General features: G+C 38.4%; 2 protein-coding genes across 8 annotated transcripts in view; one reads left to right on the top strand and one right to left on the bottom strand.

Moving 5' to 3' along the window:
- Positions 1 to 21,756, bottom strand: part of LOC5577718 (high affinity cAMP-specific and IBMX-insensitive 3',5'-cyclic phosphodiesterase 8) — a 730,891-nt gene that overhangs the window by 651,813 nt on the left and 57,322 nt on the right. The gene's annotated exons all lie outside the window — the stretch shown is intronic.
- Positions 404 to 3,040, top strand: LOC110676038. The gene is made up of 2 exons (XM_021842500.1): positions 404 to 2,611; positions 2,669 to 3,040. The coding sequence occupies exons 1-2, from the start codon at positions 495 to 497 to the stop codon at positions 2,919 to 2,921; spliced, it is 2,370 nt and encodes a 789-aa protein (XP_021698192.1). The 5' UTR covers positions 404 to 494; the 3' UTR covers positions 2,922 to 3,040.

Raw genomic sequence — 21,756 nt, 5'->3', positions numbered from 1 at the left:
ATCTCTTATCATGTTTGATACTCTTTTTGTATATGTTTGGTTTTTTTTTTTTACTTTCATATTGATTAGTTTATTAACTACCTCATTTCCTTCCACCATGGGGATTTGCATCCATTATCTGATGACTTCGGCTCTGCAATAGATCCTTTCCGGATGGGCCTTTAGTTTTAAGTTTTTTTTCTTTTTATAACGTAATCGTAAAGATAAAGAGGTTTTGCGCCCTTTTGAGAAAGATTTTAAAATAAAATCACTCAAAGGGGTTTTCCCTCTTTCTAAATTAAAAGTTAAAAATAAATAAATAAATAAATAATATGTAAATAAATTTTGTAAACCACAGTCTGGACCACAGTATACAATTTATTTCTGTGTAAAATATTCAACATAGCAATCTTTGCATTAATTTCATTCTTTTTGACACCTCATTCCGTTTGAGCGATTTCTTGTGCGGTCATCCAAAGAAATTTTCCGTAAAACGTTCCATCTTTATCGATCCAATGAATCCCGAATTTCAAGAAATTGTGTCGCCTAGGCAGCTACGGCACAGCCCTGTACGCGATAGTGATGCTCATTATCGGCAACTAAATTCCAGTCAAACGCGAGGACTTCGCACTCCGGGTTTCACAAGCAGGATTCCGCCACCATCCGCAGCCGGACGTAGGCAACCAGCCCTTACTCAAGGCCTGGCAACACCAAGCAGGATCGGGCCGCCCAGTAGAAGCCAACTTCAAACCCCGCAAGCCATTCGGAGACCCGAACAAATAAGGCCACCCTCGGGGCTGAGACCACCAGGTTTCTTCAAGCCCTCCTTGCAAAGTACACCCTTGGCAGCGTCTTCGAGTTCTCAAAAAGTCATCCCTCTCCCCGGTTCGGCAAACGTGCTCGCTCAAGTTCCCAGGCCCTCAAGAATTCCCGCAGCTCCAACCAGTTCAACGCGAATTGCAGCCCCTCCCGTATCACGTGTCCCGTCTACATCATTGCTACCAAAGCCAAGCTTTTTGAGGTCACAGTCACAATCAAGAATTGTTCCACCCAGCAAACGGACTTCCACTCCGCAGCGTTTAACTACTCATTCGCAGAGTAGACTTGTAAGGTCTGCGCCAAGAGCAACTGGTCGACCTAGAACGGCTCCAGCAACTCCCCGTGCGGTTCGTCGAGTTGAACCTTCAACCCCAGTTCGGCGACCCCAGGCTCAACTGCCAAGAACAGCTGTAAAACAACGCATTGTAACTGATGATACCGAAGTTTACAGCATAGCTGGACGGGAAGTGGAGTTCGTTGACTGGGTCCCATCTCCAGAGGAGGGACCATCTCGTCAACCTGTTAGACAGAGACCAACATCTCGATCAGGTAAAGTACAAATTGCAAAGGGTGTTGTCAAGAAAGCACCAAGTCGTGGAGCAATTCCCGTTGAACCAAAAACTCCGGTTGGAAAAGCAAGAATACATCTTCCGAGGACGGCTGCCAAACAGCGCGTATCTACCGAAGATGACGATGCCGAAGTGTTCAATATAGGTGGACGTGTTGTGGAATTTGTAGACTATGTGCCAACTCCAGAGGACAAACCAGCGCCAGAACCAATTAGGAGACCGGTTGCCCGTCGAGGTGCAGCCCGTATAAGAATGACTGCCAGCTCCGATGGTAGCCCAGAAGGAGCCACGTTACCTCCGCCAATCGTTGAAGCTATGCAAGCCATGAAGAAGTCTAGAAAAGTGCATGAATTTCCCGATGAACCTTCCGTTGCCGCAGCCAAAGAGTTCGCTTCGAAGATAGATGCTGATATACAACGCTTCCGAGGTATGGGCGCTGACATGGCGGAACTCAAACAAAGGAAATCTGCTGTCCTGTCCAAGATCAGAAGCATGTACGATAAAGAAACACATGGAGATGCTGTCGTTCTCGATGTCGAAGGTTTCCGAACAAAATATGGAGTAACGCAAAGCCCAAAGATGCGGCAACTATTGGAAGTGACTGGTGATTGGAACCGTGCCATACTTGATAGGCAAGAGCTCGCTGAAAGTTTAGCACAAGCAAAGCCATTTGTACCACAAGAAAAACCCAAGTTGACGACAATGCTACAAGGTCTAGCTGAGTCACCGGATAGGCCAGATCAAGTTACTCAAAGGAGATCGGAACTAGAGCTGGCACGACAAGAGCGAATAGATAATTACCGTCAAAAGAAAGAGGCCGACAGAGAATACCGTCGGATATTAGAGGAGCGTAGGAAAAATCTTCCAAGTCGAAGACCATACTCAAAACAAGAACGTGAAGACATCCGCAAACGCTACCAGGAAGCGCAAGAATGGACCTATACAGCTCCAACGGAAGAAGAACTGGACGATGCTTTGAGATTGGCTGAAATGATGGAGCTGGAAGATGTGGGCGTTTCGGTGGTGGCAGATCCCGAGAAGACTGTTGAAACCTTATTCCCCGAAGCAGCTCCCTCAGCCGAAATTAGCGGTGTCGTCGGGGATGTTCCAATACCGAGGAATATTCCCGCCGAAGAAATCAACAATATGAACAATTTGGATCGAACTACTGCGGAAGTCGCACTGAAAGCTAGTTTGGTTCCGGTTCCAACGGAAGGAGTAACCAAACAGGTTTTGGAAACTAGGTAAATATTAAAATCTGTTAACTAAATTCATAAATTCTAAATCCATTTTTTGAACAGTATAAAAGAAATGAAAAAAGCGAAAATTGAACCAACACCGCAGAAATTAGACCCCGTGTTCGAAATCGATTTGAAACTGGGTCAGCCTAAACGGAGAAACTACATTCAACTGCAAGGCTCCTCGTTTCCGTCGTGGTTTCCCGGTTTTTATAGCATTTTCCCGGGTGCTCCTGGATTGATCAAAGCCATGAAATCGCCTAGCGCTACGCTGTTGACCGCATTCAGACAGATGCACTCGTCGGCAGCCATTTGAAATGTGGTCGGAAGGTAAATTTCAAGTTGAAGCTTTTATTTGTGTATTATGATGGTAAAATAAATGCTAACGCAAAAGAGCCATACGATGAATAATGGCACTTTTACAGTACTTTGGTATACCTCTAACAGTTTAATAACTTTATTCAACTTTTGAGCTAAAATTCGATTCACAATGAATACAGTGCCTGTTCGATGTGCCAAAAATATTCATGCTGTCTAAATCGAACAGTGTCAAAATCAAACGGATGTTTTTTATTAGAGCTTCTAACAATATCGACATTAAAAGGATTAGGGTCTGGCCCATAATCCATTTTTCATAGAGTAAGGTGGGGCAACAGTTCGACCTTAGTGGTATTTCCAGAAAAATTATAACTATAGAAAAGAAATAAATACCACACAGAAAACCTTCAACATATTGGCTACAATTTTGCTGAATAAATTTGTGTCAAAATATTTACCCAGTTTTAGCTATAACAATTTTAAAAGTGATTGTCTTGAACGAACTTTTGTCCCGCCGCGGTGGGGCAAAAGTTCACTGTCTGAAACACTAAGTATCGATACTTTATACCAGCCGTTAATTTATGTTTGCAGAAAAAGACACACTAAATTTTTATCGAACAATTACCCAAAACAGTGTTATTTGGAATATACCCAAAAAAATTTTTTTTCGCCGAACTAAGTAAAGACGTGAAATTTTAGTGACTTTTTTTTGCATGATCGGGCATATTTTACTAAAATTAAAAGATATATGTGAATTTATGGCAATTTGCAAGTTTTTCCGCGGATAATACAGATCGGACTCGATTATTCAGAGCATCCATTTTTTTTCGCTCCGGATAGTCGAATCCTCCGGATAATCGAATCACTAAGAAAAAAATTGAAAGCTTCAATTAAAGAACTTAAATATTATCTTTTTTTTTGTTGTTTTATTTATATGATGTGGTGTAGCCAGAAATTATTTCTAGGAACAGTAGGGGTTTTCACAAGAAAAAAAATTTGACCAGCATACACAAAAGACAACTTTTTCAAACCCCCCTTTTCCTAAACACGTTCAATACTGCAAAACCATTCATATTGTATATTGCAATACCAAACTATCTCAGAATTATGAATAAAAATTGAAAAACAAGAACATAAAAAAACAAATTTCGGATAATCGAGTCTAAAATTCCGGATAATCGAATCCCGGATAATCGAGTCCCCGGATAATCGAGTCTCCGGATAATCGAGTCCGACCTGTATATGGGTCGATATTTTGACCCGCTGATTCGAACTTTTGCCCCACTATGAGCCAAAATTGATTTCGAATCATTTATGCAAAATCTACAGTGAAACCTCCATGAGTCGATGAGTCGACTCATGGAACCATACTGGACACAAAATTTCATGGTTACTATGATGGTCCCTTCAAACGGCTTTCCAACGAATTCATTTCCACGACTAGGGGGTCAATTTTATAAGTCGAGTCGATCAAACTGACTCGACTGGAGTCACTGTCGACCGAAAAATTCGCTCGACTCAGCTCTGTCACTCGAGTTTTTCGACAGTTGTTACTGTATGTGACTGAATTACTATGGGAGTCGACGGGTGACATCTGAAATATGCATGCTTGCTTTGATCGACAATGAATACAGACGAGTCACATGAATCAACTCGATTTACAAAATAGGCCCCTAGATATTTCCATGAGTCGATGGTCCCTTCAGATATCGACTCATGGAGGTTTGACTGTAATACACATCAAAGCATCCTTACTATAAGCCTAGCTTCGCTTTTACATAAAAAATGAATAATATATTATGTTTATTTTTTTCCATGCAATGAAAGTTCGACCGAAAATTTCTGGCGGGGTCGAATGGCTACCGTTTGTGCTTCGCAGAAGGTCATGTGTTCAATCCCAGGCCCATCCCTTTCCTCGTACTTTGTAGTTTTATCTCACTTGCATCTATCCTCCACTCCTAATTTATCTCACTTAGGGGCCTATTTTGTAAATCGAGCAGATTCATGTGACTCGTCTGTACTCATTGTCGATCAAAGCAAGCATGCATATTTCAGATGTCACCCGTCGACTCCCATAGTAATCCAGTCACATAGAGTGACAACTGTCGAAAAACTCGAGTGACAGAGCTGAGTCGAGCGAATTTTTCGGTCGACAGTGACTCCAGTCAAGTCATTTTGATCGACTCGACTTATAAAATAGACCCCTTAAAGTATTCGTTCATATCAATCGCTAAAAGAACTGAAGACAGACAAGAATCCGTTTCCCTACGCTTCGATTTGTCCTACATTATATCAGCACGCCTTTCCTTACGTCTGATACATAGGCAGTCAGCTAACCAAAAAGCAAACCTCTCTGCTATAAAACTACCCATATTGCCATAACAGTCCCATGTTTCATGGAATTCCTATATCCATGAGACTGTTATGCGAATATGAGTAGTATACCTTCCCGCAAAAACTGGCGTAGATGCAGGGGTATATTCGGTCTACTGTGAGCTAGTTTCAATGCAACATCAATTCCTCCCCCTTCCTCACATCGGTCTGCATTCTGACGTGACAGGCGCCATTGTTGCCTAAAAGTAGAAGATCACCAGCATGTATACACTGAGGATGTCTGTTAATCCCAATCAGTCATCTAATTTGTTCTTTGTTTAAATGCAGCTGATCTGGCAAAACTGGAACAGCAACAACGGGTTCATTTTTTCGATAGAAATTATTGTCTGCTTTCTGTTACGAATTTCATCAAAACCACTCAAAGGTTTAATCCAAAGAAAATTCCATGATTTCACCAAATCATTTATAACCGTTTGGCTACAAAACCTCTAGTTTTTTTTTTTATATGTGCATGTTGTTGAAAAACTGTAGTGTTTTTAGAGATTTCATTGGGTGTTGGGTGAGCAGGATGAATGGGATAAAATGTTCGTGATAGTAGAATAAGCAGATTATAGTTACAGTCGACTCTCCATAACTCAATTTTCAAGGGATCATCGACTTACAGAGTTATCGAGTTATAGAACATACCGACACAAAAAAAAAAAACAAAAATCGAAGGATCAATTTTCTATATGTATTTCCACTAATCACTATTTGTCACAGAAAATCAATATTTTTATTTTTATGTTTTTCAACTTTCATTACAACTTGCAAGCATTTAATCACTTCCAATCATAAAGTGGTTCATGTTTCCCTGCATAAAAAGTATTTTTGATAGATATCGAGTAACACAGGGAAATTTGCTTTGCACGTGACATCGACTAGTGGAGATATCGAGCTATAGAAATCTCGACTTATAGGAAGCATGATGTATGGGAAATTCAAGGGACCGAAAAATCCATCGAGTTATTATACTCTATCAAGTTATGGAGAGCCGACTGATATTTATATTATATTTTTGATATATGTAGTAGATATTTTGTGGTACATAGTGTGGCTCGATGGTATGAAAAAGACGAAGGAATTAACTGTGGTAAAATAGGCGAAAATTTGAACTGGATGGGCGGTGAGAACCTACAAGGAAGGATAATGGAGGGATAAGGAAAGATTGGAAAACTGGAAGGTAAAAGGAGGGCTTTATAAGGTTTATGGAGTCTACTAGTGCTTATTAGCAATTCCGCGTTTGTGCAAATTAGTCGTGAGTGAGAATACTGTATAAAAGTGTGTGTTTGTGAAATGAATGACAAATAGTACCAGCCATTGTTCATTCAGGACCGTTTTTCTTGCTTCCATGTATTGCCACAGACCCCCAAGCTTTTTTAGTAGCCTTACAGTGGCAAGCCACCATTGTACCCTGCCTAAGCAATCCGCTTTTGCTTTATACCTGGCTAAGCGAGAAAACCACCATCTTCCAGAACACCAAGTCACCGAGCTAGACTCACCAGAAACTGCGAGCGCTCGCCAATATCGTTCATTCCAATATCTTAGAATTCCATAGTTTCTGCACCCGCTGTTCCGCGGAGCCTCTTCGAATTACCCAGTAGCATGCCGACCCTGCGACTCAGTTAAAGGATCTCATGCTACTGAGCTAGTTAACCGGGAGTCTTGGTTCTGCTGTAAGCCTGTAGAGCAACATCGGCGTCAGTCTCAATTAGGCTCATATTTTTGTCTTTTCTCTAGAAAACTTTAAGAAAATAGAATCGCAAATGCCGACACTAATTCCGTCAAAAAGCCTTGAACTCTCATCTCAATGATTGTTTAGAATTTGCACAAAAAATCTTCTTAGATTTTGCTGAAAATTAAACAGAGTTCTGTCACTCCATGGTCAAAATCATATACTCCCGATTCTGTTTGTGCACAGATTTTTTTTTTACACGGACGTGCAAAAAAAGTTTCCATATATTTTTTTCGCCAAAACCTTATTTTTGGATGAAACGTCGAGAAATTGTGTTACTTTTTTGCACGGTTTTTGAAATTTTGAACTGAAAACTATTTTTGCACGGTACGCATCCCCCGTGCAAAAACAGAATCGGGTGTAAAAAAGAAAACTTTGGTCCTTTTTCCATGTTTGTCCGGAAACATCGGAGGTACATAACTAAAGAAAACTAGCGATTTTTATTAATCCAATTGCGCAATCTGGAGCTATCTTGCAGTTTACAAAAAAAAACTTCGTACAATATTTCGTGTGAAGTACCTGTGCCTTCCTCCCAGGGATAAACATATGGATGAAAAAAAAAGAAAAGAAGCATACATTAATAAGACTAAAACTGACTTAAAAAGTTTACTTAACTACAAGTTACAAAAATTTTGTCCTTAGGCACCACGTAGTCCACATACCAAATTGTGTGTCAAAATGGTTAGGTTTTTTGGAGTTCAAAAATGTTGGTGGAAAATTACTCAAAAATACCCATTTCTTAAAATTAGCCATATTTATTTTAGAGTGATATTTGAATGATTTTATTTTTTCTGTAAATCCTTATTTGATCGACGAATAATTTGTAACTATTTTGGAGTAGCATTCCTCCAAAATAGTTTAGAAATGCAATGTCACGGAATTCCAAGTTCTAAAATTTTGTAAATAACCACGGGATTGCTACGAGGATCTTTTTATGTTGCCTCTTATAAAACGATAGCGGAACTCACCTATACAAATGTGCACATCAACGAAATAGTTAGTGCGTATGTGGGGAAATGAATCACGACACACAAATTCAACGCATTACTTGCGTTTTAATCTAAAGAAATTGGTTCATACATCCTTTTTTTGTCTGTTATCTATGGTTTAATTATTCGAAGAAACATTTGCTTATCTGCAGCTTATTACCATCAAACAGCTTTAGCAGATTTCGTTGCGCTCCATGCGTTTTGCACTGTTTTCCCTCATAGGAGCAGGAACAAACATCCGAAGAATGGACCTAAGCACGGATTCACTAATTTGACGTTTGAGCGGTGCCGAATTCACTGGTTTCCATGGCCACATAAATAACACGGCACCGCTCAAACGGCATATAGTGAACCCGTGCATTGCTCCATATGGGGTCTATTTTGTAAATCGAGTGGATTCATGTGACTTGCCTGTAGTCATTGTCGATCAAAGTAAGCATGCATACTTCAGATGTCACCCGTCGACTCCCATAGTAATCCAGTCACATAGAGTGACAACCGTCGATAAACTCGAGTGACAGAGCCGAGTCGAGCAAAATTGTTGGTCGACAGTGACTCCAGTCGAGTCGTTTTTGGTCGACTCGACTTATAAAATAGGGCCCTATATGTGTTTGATAAATTTGATTCTGGAGTATAAGGGCCCTATTTTACAAGTCGAGTCGATCAAAAACGACTCGACTGGAGTCACTGTCGACCAAAAATTTCGCTCGACTCGGCTCTGTCACTCGAGTTTATCGACAGTTGTCACTTTATGTGACTAGATTACTATGGACTAATGCACGAGTTCACTAATTTGACGTTTGAGCGGTGCCGAGTTCACTCGTTGCCATGGTCACGTAAATAACACGGCACCGCTCAAACATCAAATGGACCAATGCACGAGTTCACTAATTTGACGTTTGAGCGGTGCCGAATTCACTCGTTGCCATGGTCACGTAAATAACACGGCACCGCTCAAACGTCAAATAGTGAACTCGTGCATCGGTCCATAGTGAACTCGTGCATCGGTCCATGGGAGTCGACGGGTGACATCTGTAATATGCATGCTTGCTTTGATCGACAATGACTACAGATGAGTCACATGGAATCGCTCGATTTACAAAATAGACCCCTAAATTATGCTCCCGATAAGGAGGCACAGCTCAAGCTGTCAAAATCCATAGTGAAAAAATAGGTCGTCATCCCTCTGTAAATAACCTTTTATAAGATTTCTATAATCTTTCAAGATTTTTTTTTAGCATCATCAGAAATAATCTCAATTACGATGCCAAATGAATTTGTTGTATAACTACTGTACAAATCAATGGCGAGACATTTGGATGCTCCACTGTTTGAACTGGTTGGCAAAATTAGATTTGCTGCTAAAAATGTGAGCAACTTTTAAACGGCATTCAAAAAAAAAACGCTGAAGAAAATGCTGATGTTTTTTGTTTTTTTTTTTTTTTTAATCGCGAAAAGAATCCCTGATTTCTACGATCCTGAACAAAGCCATGCTGAAGGTGTCTCGGTTCAATTTCCGGTCGGTCCAGGATCTTTTCGTAATGAAAATTTCCTTGACATCCCTGAGCATAGAGTATCATCGTACTTGCCACACGCTATACGAATGCGAAAATGGCAACTTTGGCAAAGAATGCTCTCAGTCAATAACTGTGATGTACTCATAAGAACACTAAGCTGAGAAGCTACTGTCTAAGTAAGGACGTAATGCCAAGAAGAAGAAGAATAAGACGATCCTGAAAGATAATCCTAAAAACTGATAAACCTTCAGCCTTTAACAAATACATGTATACATGTGGGCAACAAATACTTGTATACATGTGGGCTTCGTAGCCGTGCGGTTAGTGCCACCGAGGCATTTAACCGCATCGTGCTAAGGAGTTTGGGTTCGATTCCCGCCTCAGGTCGAAAACTTTTCGAGAGCAATGTTTTCCGACTGCGCCACTGGGCGTTGCATGCTAGTCCGTTGTCTATTGTGGTACTTCCTTCAAAGGGCAAATAGCCCACTGAAAGCATTAACGTGTAGTTTAAAAAAAATGTACTATTTCTTGGAAGAATATTCAAATGTATTGTATACTTGCATTACTCCAACGTATTGGAACTCCAGGATTCTGACCACTGTATGTTTGGTTATAGGGGAGGAAGGTATTGAAAGTTTGATTTTCTTCTCTCTTGTCTTCCTTGCCAATCTAACAATAAAAGTAGTTTTCTGTGAAATTTTCATCTGTTTCAGTGGTTCACAACACTAGCCAGCAACTGTGCTGGCTGAGGTTTCTATTGTGTGGGCTTCCAATGGGTAGTGTAGTGTGTTATTTCAATACCTAAAAAATAATGCGCTCTCGGGCTAGGCATTGGATATGAATAGAAAGCGTTGTGTTTGGATGGGCATCTAATTCTTCCGAAGGAGGTGCACTTTGCGAAAAAGGACCACGTGATTAATGAGCTGAATTCGAATTCAGGTTAACTTCTGCGTCCATGAGTCCTCCCAAGGTGTAGGGGTAACGCGCCCTAACTAGAGTTCAGGGAGTCGTGAGTTCGATTCTCACTGAGAAGATGTGTAACTTTTTCGCAAAACTTCACATCAATTTGTCCATTTAATCCAATTGCAAAGTATATGTAATGTTTAGCTTTTAGTTGTTAAAATTACCAGTATTTTGATCTACTCTTGAATAGCTTATTTAGTTATTATTTTGTTATCAATATCTAAATAATAACATATTTTCATGCATATTTTGTTATTTACAGTTGCCTATATTTTTGCTATAATTTTGTTATTACAATGACAACATATGTTATTACAGTTAACTCTCCCTTACTCGATATTCCGTATCTCGATATCGAGTTAGAGAACCATAGTAAAAGTTGGTTTTCATGGCTAACTCGATGGTCCCTTGGATCGCATTTGCACTGGATTTGTGTTCTGTAACTCGATACCTCCCTAACTCGATGGTCCCTTCAATATCGAGTAAGGGAGAGATGACTGTATTTAGTATTTATGCCATACAAACTCAGTTAATATTTTTGTTATTTTAACTCTTATTTCAAACAAACAAATAACAAATTTAGCCATTCTAACATTCTATTTTAATAGTTAATTTTGTTATTCTCTTATTCTCCTCTACCCGGGCATTGCTAATTTAGTTTTTGTAGCTGCTCTTACTCTGTTATTTTTTTCTCAGCTCTCTGATGGTGGTCTCAGAATTCAAAACTAACGGTGCGCTTGAGGTAAAAAACCTTTTTTTTTATAGAAATTCAAAATGGCGGCCAAATTTAAAACGGCCGCCAATATTTGTGAAGCCTTACTTCCTCTATTGTCACTAAGTTTGTACCGATGATAATATGGCGCAAAATATACCTATGATTTATCAAAAATTGGACTTTTTCGAACCTATTACATTTTTAATCGAATGACATTTAGTCGAATGACATTTAGTTTAAAGTACATTTGGTCAAATGGACATTTGGTCGAACAATTACAGAGATCAATTATACGTATAAAAGTATAATATATGCAGCAGATAATTATGATGACCAAGTTGTTCTATGCCTAATCGTATCAAGTCTGGTCACCGTATTCCATTTTTTTACCGATGGTGGTATGCTGTAAAACTTGATACTCAATAAGGGTTCCGAGCAATCGCACTGAAAATTGTCATTGGATAAAGATCAGATACATATAAAGAACGATGATATATTGAAAGAATAATGAATTCAACAATGTAGACTATTTCTACGACTGAGCTACGAAAATGTTTAGGAGGAATTTTTCCAACGAATGATGGTATTTTTAAAGAATAATTAAATCCACAGATCATTCTGTTTCCAACGTTGATCTATAAACAGACACAATTACCTTTGGATTTTTACAAAATTGGGTAAAACAAAACGTCCCGTATTCCAATCCAAAAAGAAAAAGAATTTTACTGTAATAACTTCTCCTTTACATGTACTAGTACATATACTAATCACGTTGTAAAGCGTAAAGTATGTTTGCCCAAAAACTTAAAATCATCCATTTGCAAAACAATTTGTTCGGTTCCAAATCTATTGAATCAAACATTTTTTGATCAATCAATACCAAATAACCTTTCAACAAAATGTTCTAAAGCCATTCGATCAACCCTTCGGCTAAATGTACATTAGACCAAACGTCGTTCGATCAAATGTTCTAAAGCCAGTTTTAGCATACAAGCAATCAGTGACATAAAATTGAAACTCTAACGATGTGTGCCGATTGTAGCCTGGTTTCTGCGAGAATTGCTCCTCAGTTAATAACTGTGGAAGGCCCCATAAAAACACTAGCCTGAGAAGCAGGCCCTGTCCCAGTTGGGACGTTGCGCCAGAAAGAAGGAAGTGTAAAAAGACAAAAATGCAAATGTTTCAATAGTTTTCACCGTGTAGGTGCTTTCGTTGAAATCGGAACCAATAGTAAACTAAATTCAAACTCTCACATCAAGTTGAGTTATAAAATATTCATTACCCTTCATTTCTATTTGAATTCTAGCCGTTTCCAACTCAACCTATGTCTGGTTTCTCAACTTTTCTGATACGTGCAAGCCTTCCTCAAATATCTAACAGTGCGGACAAAGCTTAACCACGACCAGAGAAAATGTGTGACGGGTGATTGCTTTATTAGAAAAGTTTTAACAATATACCCGCTGACCGTTGGCTGGCAAATATTGTTGTTGCGTCCCGATAAATAGGAGAGTAAATGAAAGACAAATCAAAGTTTGTGGCTTTTGTTCTCCAATGTCAGCTCTAACATTGTGGTTGGTGGGTGTGTGGAAAATTGAATGCTCGATTAAATCAAAGTCACTTTTGAATATGATTTGTTTGACAACTGAAAGTTACTGGCAGCTTACTTATAAAACAAATGTGGATTGTACATATAGAATTCGGAGTGTGTAAAGAATGTGTATCAAATTTCTCAAAGGTCGTTTAAGATACTTTTTAAAGTATTTTTTTAAACAACCAGGAAGAAATTCTTCGATACAAGGGAACTAATTTTTGTATAGAAATTGCATATTTTTATATTAAACGTTTCAATTTTTTCTAACAAAATAATCACTTTAACAAATTTTTATTACTTTCAAACTCGTGATTGGAAAAAAAAATCTCAAAAATATATGTTAACATTAAAGTTTTGTCTGATGTTCCGTGAAATTTTCATGAAAATCGATTCATGATTAACTGTGATCGAGCCTACCAATATTGATTATTTTGTATGGAAAATCAAAAAAGTTGCAAATATGTTGTCCAATAATGTATGTAATTTAGTTGGAATTTTCTATTATATTGTAAGTTTGGATGGACCACACTACTTGTGCTTTTTAAAGATTTCGAAGATGAGTCTAAATTTCGAATCAAACGTGAAAGCTTTCAAATTCGTAAGTAGCATAAAAATAAATCTTCCAACCCAAGGATGTTCTGCCGCATAGTTTCATCGCCATTGCCACACGACAATCATCTTCAGATAGCAACGACGACGTCCAAAGCTTTCTGCCGTCAACTAATCCCATTTCGCTAGACCATCATCCCACGCAAAAGGCGCAGTTTTCTCACCCACTTTGGAAGAAGTTAAAATTCCATCGTGAAAATGACATTCCATAATTGTATTCATTAGCGGCCCCGGTCTGACACTGATTTCCAGATGATACGAAAACTGTATACAATCTTGGGCCCATCTTCGTTGCTGGCGCTAAGACGATGACGACGCACAGTGGTCCAGATTTTAAAAAAATCATCAAACACATTACGCATTCCTAATATTCTACATGTTTTGCTAAGTTTTGTGGAATATTTTTCAGGATTTCAGATGCTATTTTGGGTTTGCAGAGATCAAAAATTTACCAAAAATGCCGTTGATCTTACATTTTGAAAAATAAACAAGTGATTAGACAAACTTTGGTAAAATGATTCTTCTCTAATCTCTATTTTTAAACTTTATTCTTTGTTTCTGTTCGGGATGAACCACTGCGACCAGTTTTCTTTGATCTTTTGTGGCATACCCGTGTCCTTTGTTTAGTGCATGTCGTTCTACTCCATTACTATTGAGAAATAATGAAGTAGTCCTTTTTTATACAATTATCATTCTTACCATTTTGCATAGAGCCTCTTAAGAAAAAGATACCACTATTTATACCTTGTAGAGAAAATAGTTTGTCACCATTAAACTCTCAAAAGCGCGCCTCTTAATTAGGTTTGGCCACTAAACTGGTTGAATGATACAAACTTTAACCATACATAATTTGTCTTTGATACATCGGTACTCTAGCGTATCAAATTATTGCTTCTACTTATAAGTTTCAACATCTTTTTTTTTTGTAACTGGGAACAGATTCCATCGCATTAGACATTAAGATTCCTTGAAACAAGAAGTTTTTTTTAGAAGGTAGGAGGTCTGCTACTCTACTGATTCGGAATCGTTTACCTCCTAGATATCGAAAGATAAGTACTTGAACTCGAAAAGAACTTGTCTCATGAATTGAAACCAGCCTCAGATGCTGATTGAGTCCTTTTCCACTTCGAACTCCTCATCATCTAGGACAAATAGGTGAGTCTTTGTGGCTTGTTACTTTTTTATATACTCTTCCGACCGTAACTTATAAGTATTAACAAGAACAGCTACAACAAGAGTCCAATATGGTAGATCTTACCTCGTAACGCACCTCGAAAAGGTGATCTACCCGCATTTCGGGAAATTTTTATACTTAAATGCGCATCCTAGCAAGCTATCTCCGAGTGAAGCAACGCGAAGCGATTTGTACGGTATAAGGAAACTGTCCTTTTATTATTTATTATTTATTGACTACAATGGACCAATGCACGAGTTCACTAATTTGACGTTTGAGCGGTGCCGAATTCACTTGTTTCCATGGTCACGTAAATAACACGGCACCGCTCAAACGTCAACGAGTGAACGCTTGCATTGGTCCATAATAGTTGGGAATTTCATAGGCTCAACGACAGATGGAAATAATGTTGCTCCAGGGAATGCCGAATCTAGATATTTAAACGACCAGAAAAACTTATGCTGAAAACTAAACTTGCCTGAACTTTATTGAAGATGAATAGTTGAGTTTTGAAGTAAAAAATATGTTTGCTAAATATTAGGTTCATGGGTCCAAAAATTAAAAAAAAATTTTTTTTGAGATTTCCGTATTTGTTCTTAACTAAATATCTAATATTGTAGATAAATATATGATTATCTTTTTCAACTAATAACATGTTTGTAAGTTGGCTTTTTGACAGCTTTCTAGAAAATTGGACCTCTGTGTGACGATAAGGATAGGGATGAAGATGGGCGTCGAGTTGCTTGCCAAATGAAGTGAAAGTTGATAGACAATGCAATGTGACACCGTCGACGTTGCTTGAATTCCCTGGATTTACACTGAACTTTGTGTAGGAGGAGGAGAAGATCATCCAGGATCATCCAGTCGGTGGTGCGAACATATGGCACAATCTGCCATAACGGGTTGGGTTTCCATTTTATGGGAGAAGCCGGCCTCAAACCGTGGATGGAGACGATGCCAAGTGATACACAACTATACACTGCGACACTACCCTGGCGGAATAAACATTTTAATATCTTGTTAAACATGAGTATCAGCCACGAGCTGATGAAATCAAGATGAATATAAGAGGACAGGCGATCTGAGATCCATCAACAGTATTTTGCACCATCTTGCATTTTTAGCTGATCTAAAATATTGTGAAGATAATGAATTTCTCGGGCCAATTAAATTCTTTAATACACCCTCAATAGAAGAATTTCTGTTTCATAGCCTGTTGTACAGGTTATTTTGTTTTTCCGAAACATGGTTTTACACTGCTATTATTGAAAGTGGTTGAAAAAACTACAAAAGCGCCTATATCTTTCCTCAGCGAAAATGTGTATTTTGCTCATATCTAAAACTCTTCAGAACATAGTAGGCCTGGAAAATTGATATTTTCGTTAGTATTGAGGAGAACCCGATTTTGACCGTAAAATTTTAATCTCCAAAGCTATTAGATACAGAAAAAAAAATGTTCTAGAAGATTTTCATATTTTCAATAATCTACAACATTGCAGAACATTTTATTGTGCTATCTTTTGAAATAAGAAAGTTTGAGAGCGAATTTCGCAAGCTATGAAATTTGGCACTTAGGACACTTTTGCATATTTTTCTAAGAGACTTCTACAAATTGTTCTAAAGAAGTTTATTAGTTATTAAACCTTGTTTTATTTGCATGCCAATGAAAAAATTAACAGTTCGAATACACTCCACTACGGTTTTTCAACATTTACTTTCAAAGTGCGTGCTGGCGTACGTTCTAAACCAGTTGTGATCATTTTAACCCTTCAGCTGTCTAACGATTTTCCACCACCAGAACCACCAAGAAAATTGACCGTTTCCAACAACGCGGTAAAGTGTACGCTTTACTTTGGGTCATCTGAGCATGAACATGAGCATAGATGACCGTACAATTCGTAGTTGCTACTCCGTGATTGACCAGAACAATCGAAGTTGCACAGGGAATTTATGAATGGGGCTTGGGATTACCTTATCATGCTTCAATGAGCACAAATCGAGAGCTCAAATTTTAAAAGTCAATAACGGCGTTGGCCACGTCCTTACGGTCATCGGGGAAGGGAAGGAATGTTAGTTAGACCGAGTATACCTCTGCATCTCCTCAGTTGTCATCATGTCAATGTCATGTCATCAAGCGCTCGTCTAGCATACAAGAGTCCTGTGTTCAAATCCCAGCCGAGCACGTGGATTGTTTTCAGAATTTCACCCATAATTTGTCCATCTTTACCACGCGTAATGAGTTAATTAATTTAATAACCATGCGGATTGGATTACCTAACAGCTCAATATAAACGTCAATTTATCTGTTAGAAGGTTTTCCAAGGGTTGAGAAAAATACCAAATGCACTATGCACTATTTAATATAATTTCTTGTCGGAGACCCCAAAAATTGGTTAGAATGTGCCGCTCCGATTGCTTACGGCATAGGGGAATTAGGGGTATAATGGACACGGTCAGCAAATGTCCTCTTAAGTACCATAAAATGGCAATGTTTTTAATTAACCCCCGGCTTGTATTCAAGTTTGATGTAAGTACGACGTGCTACATTTATTCAGAGTGCGTCGAGAAAGCCCGAGAAATCGTCATTACTTTTCCCTCTCGGGTGACGCGTTCTCTTCTGCCGGGCAGTGCGTCGAGAAAGCCCAGGAAGTCGTCAGTTTTTTTTTCTCTGGTTGCGCTTTCTTTGGAGTGCATGGAGAAAGCCCGAGTAATTTTAGTTCAAACTAATGTTTTTACACGGGTCGCGTGCCCTTTTTTTCTGAGTGCTTTTATATGGCCGAGCACACGGGTGAAGCTGAAAGTGGATTGTGGCTGCTCAGTCAAGGATGAAGGATCAATTGGTGAGCTCGTTTCATGCTTTTTTCAAATCTGTAAAATATGTATGACCACACATTCAATCGTTACATAAATATGATTTTTCAACAAACTATGAATGGTTCGTCACTGTAGGTGTCGGCATACACTCTTATTTATAACTTTTTTGTTTTCTATTTTTTATATAAAACCCTTTAACTTTATTTATGTAAAAAGGGGGCTTTGAATGATTCGCTCTGTTTGCTGTGCTAGACTTGCAGAACGTTCACTTTGTTCAAGAGACTTTGAATGGTTCGCCACTGTAGGTGTCGGCATAAGAATATTCGTTTTTTTTTTTTCAATTTGAGTAAAATATCCTAACAGCTGTAGTAATGTTGCTTTTAGCTATTTGTTCAACAAACTTTGACTAGACGTAGTTTGCACGACATTGCCGGGCGTATTGTAGAGCTCCATGTTCGTCGGTCTTGGACGATGCTTCTCCAGTTGCCCCGTTCAGCTTCGCCAGGTCCTCTTCTTCGCAGAGGAAGGCTCTATGTACTGCCAATCATGCATCTGCGCCACACACAATTTTCGATTTTCCCGTGGAGTATTGTCCGCAGTAGAGAGCCACCGGAAGTTTCAATGTTTATACAAGGCGAGTTTTGTTTCCGATGGCAAGTTGCGAGATCTAAACTGTCCGTAAGATTGTAAAAAGTCCTATTCGCAGCCGCAACACGTTTTTTTTTCACTTCGCGGATCTGGAGTACCAAACATCCGTTTGAGCTGAAAACTTAATCACATTAAGATTAAGTTTTTAGTTCAAACGGGTGTTTGGATCTCCAGATTTGTGCTCTTGAAAATTTGAAGTTTGGTTTCGATTCATCTTTACCTTAAATTAGACAGCAAAAAAATGGTAAAAATCTGTTGGTCTCAAATACTTTTAACATGAAATCTTTAAAATTTGTTTTTTTTTTTTATTTCCACTGTTTCAGAGTCGATTTTGGAACTTTTTCCAATAATATTTCTATAAAATCCATACCAAAATGTCCACTTTTCAATTTTCTATTTTGGCGAATAAAATGCAATCAAAAAACATCAAAAATTAAAGTTTCCTAAAAATCTATATTCAGTTTTGAGTCACAGAAAGGACCCGATGCATATGAAAAGTTACTAACTTATTTGCTTGCCCATATGTACAATTTAAAGATTTTATAATGTGAAATACGTTTTTTTATTTCAAGCTCCAAAATACCGCTAGGGTAGTTGTACCAATAGTGGAGGTACAAAGCACGAATGAACTTCATTTAAGGGGTCGTCCATTAATTAGGTAAGGGTTTATGGGGGGAGGGGGAGGGGTTTGAGATTTCTTACGCGCCATACAAATTATTTTTAATTTTCCTACAAAAATCCTTACTATGGGGGGAGGGGGGGTCTAAAAACCGCCAAAATTGTCTGACGTAATTAATGGATCGCCCCTAGCCGCCTAAATTCAAGAAGCGCAATTAATGTACATGTTAATGTTGTAACGGGAAGTAACGACCATTGACTTTATGAGAAAAATGATTTCATTGCAGTAATCCACGGCATGTCAGTGAAATATAATATATCCACTATTGGTACACTGTTCCTTTAGTTGCGGTATACTTTTTAATTTGTGTTCTTTTAGTTGCGGTATCCGTTGTTTTCTTATTAGATCCTCCACTAAAGGAACACTTTACCGCAATTATTGGTACAAGTAAGAAAAGTTTTAGCAGTTTTGGTGATATTTCATCAGTTTAAAAGCAATTAGAACGCTCTTTGCGACTATTCCGTATATCAACAAGCCAATACGTCGATTGGCAGTGTCGGTTCTGTGACTAATGTAATAAAATCAGTGAAAACGGCACTACCGCAACTATAGGAACACCCACAACTAAGGGAACACTTACCCTACTTACTTAATTAAGGGTATTGCAGTTTTCAAAAATATCATAGAACTTCTAGTTTGTGAGATATTGTCTGTTGAAAATGAAAAACTCGACTATTTAAGCTTGTGTGGAAATTTATTTGCTTTACTTACTTATTTACAATACTTTTCAACAAAGATCACAATACTTTCGATTTTTAAAAGTTATTTTTTGATGGTTTAGAAAAGTATTGTATTTTGCCAAATAAGAGATACGAAGATTTTTATGTGGAGACTGCAAGCATGTTGAAAAAATCGATTCAATCTTAATTCAATCGTGCAATTTAAAACAAATTATATCTTAAATGAAAGTTTGCAAGCTTGGCGGATTAGATTACTAAAAAGTTCAAAAGACTGGCAACACTGTTTGAGACGGTTAACATATTGTGCAATATAACTCCAACTTATTTTAACTGTTATCCTGTGCAAGCTTATTATTAATTCTGTGTATGTGGTTCGTTGTGAAGATAAGTAATCACTGTTCAAAACTATACTAAAATCCAACGGTAAGCGAAAGCTGCTACTAAGTAAAAGCCAATATTAATTTGTGATCAATACCTTATCGAAGTATGGCAGCTTGATAGTATCCAGATATATTGTAGATTTCTCATAGTTGCTCAATAGTTCACTGTTGTGGTGATTCTTCCTTGTGTGAGTTTTGTGACGACATAGCAGCCTTGTTAACACTCTAGTACGTTATATCGCAACATTTGTTAAGTTGATATTAGTGTGCAAGTTTTCTGTTATTTAATTCAAAAAAAATCAAGCTGGTCTGTTAATTGATAGAGCGATCGCTGCATCATTTCCCAATCAACATTAAGAAATCGACTTACCAATATACATGAATCACGTTTGTACGTTACTATTGCTGCTGCTGCTGTTGCCTACGCTGATGATGTGATGTGAATCATTCACTAATTGTTTGGTTCTGTGGCGCAAAAGCTGTTACCGTTTTGATTCATATTACGGACAGCTTCGAATTCCGGACACTCTACTTTGTATGGGAAACATTTCACACGAAATGTTTCAATTTTTGCCGTTCAAAAGTTCTTGATTTCGAGGCCCGTTTTAGTAAGCTTTTTCCATAAATATCTTTGAAAATTTATAATTCCCAACTACCTCAGATGTCTCTTTAGCGGTTTGACGATTTCAATTAATAATTTGACTGTTCCATTAATGATTATCATAAGCTGTCCGGAATTCGAACCGAAGTGTCCGAAATATGAGGCAAAAGTGAGGAAGCGTCCGGAATAAAAATCATGAAAAGGCCACATGTTTCGATTTATTTAAAATTATTCAAGTTGCGGAAGCATATTCTTTACCCACCATTCGGAAGTTAAGGGCTTTCGACGCTCGATAACCCTAAAGAATCATACAGAATGATTTATTTTGTATGCTCTATGCTGGGTTATACTTCATTGAGGCCTTAAGTGTCCGTAATATGAATCAAAACGGTAGATGATTATCTCGTGCTAGTCTAGTACGTATTTTAAACACATTGTGGTTCGATCGTGGCAGGCAAGGGCCTTTCTCGCTGTACACAGTTGTGCTCAGACAACTTGGGTACATACAAGAGTAGGCCAGTGCTGTAAAACGGTGAACAGAGTCTGTTCATGCACACCAGAAAAATGCTACCGCATCGGTGGTTCATTTTGTGCGATTGCGTTCTTGCTTTCTTTGCTCACGATCGCCCGAACACATATACTGTAAAGGGCATCGCATCATTTTATTTTGACATGCAATCACGCGTCCGATTCCCTGTGATATTTCTACAATAACACCACATATCGGTCAATTTTCTCAATACTGTCGTACATTAGTTTGTAATCTATCTATTATAATCGTAATCCATCCAATTATTCACAAAAATAGCTATTAACGGAACAAGAACGGCTGTGAGCAGACTCTGCTCATCCAGCAATCACGCTCTTTTTTACATTTTTTTTGTTCTGGTTCTCCGATGCAAGAATCTGTGACCAAATCGGTCGATGTTGGTTCGTGAGCGTGTGAGCGTGGATCCTGCTTAATATTGGTTCATTTTGCGTAAACGGCATGATTCTTTCCACCACTGGAGTAGGCTGTGGTCAGAAAAGCGATTGATTTAGCATACACTGAAAAATTAGTCTAGTACATCAATTTGCACACATTTTTGGTTCGGTCGTGGCAGGCAAGGGCCTTCTTGCTGTACACGGTTGTGCTCAGACAATTAGGGTACATACAAGAGGAGGCTGTGGTCGGAAAAGTGACTGATTTAGCATACACTGAAAAAATAGTCTAGTACGTCACTTTGCACACATAGTGGTTATCACGCCCAATGGTATGGGTGCCCTAGTGTAGATGTAGTTGTGAACCTTAGAGGAAAACAATATGCACTCAGTCTCGAAAAACACCCAGAAACCGGGTGTAAATTTTGCAAATTGGGTAATATT

The sequence above is a fragment of the Aedes aegypti genome, chromosome 2 (assembly GCF_002204515.2).
Source record: "Aedes aegypti strain LVP_AGWG chromosome 2, AaegL5.0 Primary Assembly, whole genome shotgun sequence".
Classification (NCBI taxonomy): Eukaryota; Metazoa; Arthropoda; class Insecta; order Diptera; family Culicidae; genus Aedes; species Aedes aegypti.
Note: the sequence above shows the minus strand (reverse complement) of the source record. Positions and strands in the feature narration are given on the sequence as shown.

What these genes read in the sequence shown, in the direction of transcription:
- LOC110676038 (XM_021842500.1), top strand. Translation starts at nt 495, where the DNA reads ATGAATCCCGAATTTCAAGAAATTGTGTCGCCTAGGCAGCTACGGCAC. An exon ending in AAACAGGTTTTGGAAACTAG is followed by an intron (nt 2,612 to 2,668) that starts GTAAATATTAAA and finishes TTTTTTGAACAG; the next exon opens with TATAAAAGAAATGAAAAAAG.